The sequence below is a fragment of the Gavialis gangeticus genome, unplaced genomic scaffold, assembly GCF_001723915.1.
Source record: "Gavialis gangeticus isolate Ggan-Ray unplaced genomic scaffold, GavGan_comp1, whole genome shotgun sequence".
NCBI classification, from domain to species: domain Eukaryota; kingdom Metazoa; phylum Chordata; order Crocodylia; family Gavialidae; genus Gavialis; species Gavialis gangeticus.
Genome location: NW_017728995.1, coordinates 53,921,479 through 53,926,827, shown reverse-complemented (window position 1 = coordinate 53,926,827; position 5,349 = coordinate 53,921,479). Strand labels below are relative to the sequence as shown.

The window sequence follows — 5,349 nt, the reverse complement described above, 5'->3', positions numbered from 1 at the left end:
GTACTTAACAGGAAGGTAGATGGGTTCTGCTGAGATCCACTGTTTATTATAAAAATTAATTTCGCTGACATTTTTCTTCTTGCCACTTCTGCCATTCTGGACCCCTTGTGTTTCTAAGGAGATGATGAAACATGAAGCAAACAATCCATCATTTTCTCCCTGTTTGAGCAAGTCCCAAGGCAGATAACCAAAGCAACATTTATTCTAAGACTCAGTAGAATCAGGTTTCTGAAATAAAAGTTTCTGATAATTACTGCCAAGGGTTAATGCTATCTGAAGTTATGGACCCTGACATTAGAATCAGAAATTAGGAGAAAATTATAGTAATTCCCTCCCCTAAGAAAATAGAATAAAATCTGTCCTTTATCTCCAGTTCTCTCTACTAAAAACAGATTTCCTTCTCTAAATATTAGAATTCCTAACATCCTAAGAGTTAGTGAGCCTTTACCAAGGAATGTCTCTCTTGGCTTGTTAAATCTAATCTCTCAAACACTATTCTTAGGAAATTGGTAACCATGAGCAGGTAGGAGATAATGATCCCTATCTTAAACCCTAATAACTTATGTAATATTTTTATTTCCTCCTTTTTTTGATGCTTTTATCACCCCATGAAAGAATGAGAAGTTTTCAGGAAAAGCATACAAATGGGAAAAGCGGTGACACAATACCCAGGGATTCTTGCACTACTCCAAGTGCAACACGTGACTCGAGCTCTCTTGAAGTCTGCCAGTTTCATTATGTACAGACATAAAAACATTGACGGGGATAAATACAAAAAGTGATCAATGGTCTACAATAGATTTGATTTCACAGAAGTCAGTTTCCTGGTAAAATTGTCTGCTCTTACAGTATAGAGTGTGTTATGTTTCTTAATAATGGAATAGGTAAGTAGTGATAATTGGCTACCACTGTTTTTAAATTTTGTCTCTTTCAGTGCACTTGATCCCAGTCAACCCAGTCAAAGAAGATGTGCTGAATCCGAAGAGCCGCAAGAGGATAATGCCCGATCCACTGACAGAACCCCCTGCAATAGATCCTATTTATGAAGCTCGTGTTTACTGTAATATTCCTACCATAACTGAACGCAGTATGGAAGGTAGGTTAAGTGGAAATGGGTAGGCAAATGACAGTTTATTTCAGTACTAATTCCCTTATGTTGCCACTGGAAATTATTACCTTGATTGTTCACTGTTCAGTACTTTAGCATTTTGAGCTAGAAATAAGTTAGCTGCTGAGATCTATTGAATTGCCCAGAGCACTCAGTCCTTCCATTCTTTCTTCCCTCTGTACATTTGCTGGTATGTGTTGATTTTGGAGATGCTTACTGAAGGGGACTTTTAAAGGTTCTGCTGACAGTCAACTGCTTATTTATAAGACCGTACAAGATCTGTAGGTTATAGATTGAATAGGTTTTAAAATATAATTAGCACCTTGTTTTAACACCTTTTGAAACTATAATTACTTCCTAATTCTGAGAAATTTGAGTAAGTTCAGGGCAGGATCAGTCAGTTTGAGCAGTTGCTCTAAAATGACAAGTTAGTGGGAACCATGGGAAAGAGACAATGATCAAAGCAGCAGATGGAGAAGGTGAAGCAGCTTCCATATTCAGTTGAGGGCAAAGGCATGCATTGGACTGCCTACCCCACAGTAGCTTAAATGCCTATATCCATGCTTCCTATTAATGTAAATGGCAGTGTTAACTGGCAAATATGTCAGTCTGTACAGGAGATAAACTTGAGGTAAAGATCAAAGCCAATAAATGTGATCCAAACCAGTCCAAATTTGGTACCTCATGGGTAAGCTATGAAAGGCATGTGTTCAGTAAAGATTTTGGAGAGATGGAAGGCTTCCCAGAATAAATAAGTGGTGAATAAAAGATGTTTAGGTGGTGCCTTGTCTGAATCCCCTTTGAGGAATTATTCTATTTAATATTAGAATGCTGCATGTACTAATTCTTCATTAAGCTCCTAGAGCTTAGTATAGATTTCTTTTTTTAGTACTTTATTTTAAATAAATTCTTCAGTATAAAGTATTGTCACTGCTTTATATTCTGTTCAGCACTGAATAAATTGATGTACAGTACATTAATATTACATGGATTTTTCACTTGGAAGGATAAAATTAAGAAACACTGGGAGAGTATAGAGAGACTGGCACTTAATTTTATTCTTTATTTGACATAGGTCAGGTACCTCATTATTTTAAACTGGTGTCTGTCCATGTGTTGATTCGCCATGGGGATAGATATCCACTTTATGCCATCCCAAAGACAAAGAGACCAGACATTGACTGCATGCTAGTTTCTAGCAGGTAAGCTTCCTGGCTTTACCATTTCTCCCCATGTTGGTATTTATTATAACGCTTCATAATATTGTGTGCTAGCCGAGGCATCCAGCACAAACAGACTTAGAGCAGAATGACTTATTTTGTTACGCAGTTGACAGCAAGTTTATTTAGTCCTTAAGAATGTAACAAATCAAATTTATATATCAATGCATGTATGTGAAAATTATGCACTTCATGTTAATGAATGTTTTGGGTAGAATTTGGACAAAAATCTGGAAATCCTAAATTATGGTATCTACAGAAGGCTTAACTCAAACTCTTTTGCATATATAGATTTTTGTACTATTAAGGCTTTCGTTTTAAATCTCATCTTGTGAGAGCCATAGTTTTCAATTTCCTTATTTTGAAGCAATTTAAATTTTTATGGTGACTTTAAAGAAAAGGTCAGGTGTTTTTCTTCTTTCTTTTTTTTCAAGTGACAGCTTTCCTTTAGAGAACTATTTAAAAAAAATCAATGTATGGTAAAATTATATTTTGTGAAATAAGCTATTTTTTCCCTATTGCCAAGCACATATTTCGACATGGTAATTTTCCATTGATTTCAAAACAATTGATTCAGAGTACCATGTTTAGGAAAAATTTAGCAAGTATTTAATAGAGGTAGTTTCCCATGTTAATCTGAAATCAGGCAGAAAGCAATCACGGTGCACTTTGTAGACTAATTCAGAGAGGCATTAGTCTATAATGTGTCACTCTGCCTGGCTTCCTCTGTGGATTTAATAGGCTTTGAGAAAGGGTTGTAAATATAACTTTGTTTTATATTAAGTTTCATGTTTACTTTATAGACAGTTTTAATATGGACTTGGTAGCTGAAGGGAGATTATATCCCTGAGAAATACAGCTGTATTAGTGTCCTCTTTTCCATAACTGCAGATTGAACTAAAAACTGAATATGCTGTTGATAAGTAAATTGAACCTACCGGTTCTGTTCCACAATAATCTCCTTTGTTTGTTTGTAGTAGTTCTTACTACAAAAACTTCCTTTGCTGGTTTCATTGTTGAATTATGTAGTTCTAATAATTCATGCAGCAGAATATACTTGTTGCATTCAACTTTAAAGTCAGTTTGGCCTCAGTCAGACAAGTTGCTTAAGAGAATTCCTCGTGGTTAAGAGTTACCCCAGTTGTGCAGGGAAGGAAGGTCATTATATTACATCGTACTATCAAATACTTCTTAGTGATCAGTCTCTGACTAAGCTTCCCTCCAGTTACTGTAAGTCACCAGTCTTGGATTCTGATGTATTATGAGAGTATTTGGACTGTCTGTGGCCCAGCTCCTAGTGTGGTATTTGGGGGGTTTTTTGTTAGTTTGTTTTTACATGGTTTCTTACTCCTAGCTCAGGGGTGTCAAATATGACTCAGCATGTGTTGGATGAATGGTGTTAGACTGGTCCATCATTCAGATGAAGGAAGGGCTGGCTCCAGCCCATGGACCCTTCTGTCCCTGACCCTGCCTCTGCCCCTACCCCTGCCCCTGCCCCTAAAAGCTGTATCTAGCTTACCACTTTCATTCCAGCAGGTCCAGGACTGTGCCTGATGCAGCACTGTGCAGAGCCGATCTGGTCTGGGCTCCACATATGGTGCCTGCTTCAGGTGGTCAGGGACCAGCAGAAAGAAGCCCTGCACACCCCATTCTTGGCAACTGCCACGAGAACAAACCATGGTGCCTGGCTTCTTCCATACCTACGGGGGCTCAGGAATCCTTGCTTTCTTTCAGGTGCTTGGTAGCCAAGCAGACAAGAGCTACAGGGCCTGAGCCCCAGCTTCTTTCCATGGCAGCAGAAGCCAAGTGCCTGGGCGAGAATCGCAGTGTTGGGGCCTCATCAATAACATGGGAAGAAGTCTGGTACCATGGGTGCTTGGCTGCTACTGTGGGAACAAACTATGGTAGCAGGCTTGTTCCCATGGTGCTGCTGGGGCTCCAGTACTGTGGCTGTCACCCAGGGGCTTGGCTGTCATTGTAGAAAGGTTCCCCATTGCAGCCGGGGTCAGGGCAAAGACTGTGAACCAGGTGACCTAGCTCTGGGTCCTAGATTGAGCCCACAGGCTGTATGTTTGACACCGCTGCCCTAGCTTACCCAGAATTTTAAAGCTGTTTTTCTGCAAGCTGCCTCCTCTCTGCTCCAGCAGTACAAGCTACTTAGAATTCCCAGTTGGGTCCTGGTGTCACTTGTTGTTCACCTCACTGCTCCTCTTACCCTGCAGAGTTCTCAAGCACTCTCTGCATCTTTGCTTCTTTTTTGGTCCCCATTTTGTAGTAACCATTGCTTCAGCTGCCTCCACAGCTTCCTTTCTTATCACTTCCTCTCTCTAGTACAATGTTTCTCCTAGAGATGCACAGATATATTGGTCTGATATCAGATCAGTACTAATATAAAGAAAATTGGCTGTATTGGAGAAGGGGCCGATAATTTGGCCAATAAATACCTCTGCTGTGCACAGCCACAGCGCGGCACTCAGGCAGCGAAGAGCAGAGCCGGCAGCAAGGAAAGCTGCCTCCAGATGGTAAGTCTGGTGTGGGTGGAAAGGGAGGGCAGAGGGAAGGGGCATGGGGCACAGATCAACACTTCCCCGTGGTGAGGGAGAGGGGGCAGATACTGCCCAGGTGGGGCTGGAGCCGCGGCTTGTAGGGAGGGGGAGGCTGCTTCTGCCACTGCTTGCACCCTGGGAGGGCACGGGGGCGGGGGGCACGGAGGGGCATGTACCCTCCCCCGGATCTGTGCAGGGCAAGGCGAGCTGCAGCCTGTGCTGCGCGGGGTCATCTTAGCGGGGATTGGGCTTAGAGTGGGCATCAGTGGCACTAGGAGGATGCTGCATTCACCCCAGATTTCACCACCACTTCATTCCCAGTGCCACCGCTGCCAGCCACCTGGCACAGCCCCAGCTCAACACCCAGCCTCCACCCATGTGCCAGGAAGAGCCAGGGCTGCCCCGGTGGCTGCCAGTGGCAGTGCTGGGAGTGGAGTGGTGGTGAAATTTGGGGTGGATGCAGCATCCTCCCAGC

The 5,349-nt window shown here is 42.2% G+C and overlaps 1 protein-coding gene across 2 annotated transcripts in view; it reads left to right on the top strand.

Annotated features, from left to right (window-relative positions):
- PXYLP1 (2-phosphoxylose phosphatase 1) overlaps positions 1–5,349 on the top strand; it is a 143,571-nt gene that overhangs the window by 75,411 nt on the left and 62,811 nt on the right. For both annotated transcript variants that reach the window (XM_019503661.1, XM_019503660.1), the window contains exons 3-4: positions 935–1,096; positions 2,184–2,310. In XM_019503661.1, the coding sequence (XP_019359206.1) occupies positions 935–1,096; positions 2,184–2,310 (289 nt within the window). The remainder of the gene's footprint in view (positions 1–934; positions 1,097–2,183; positions 2,311–5,349) is intronic.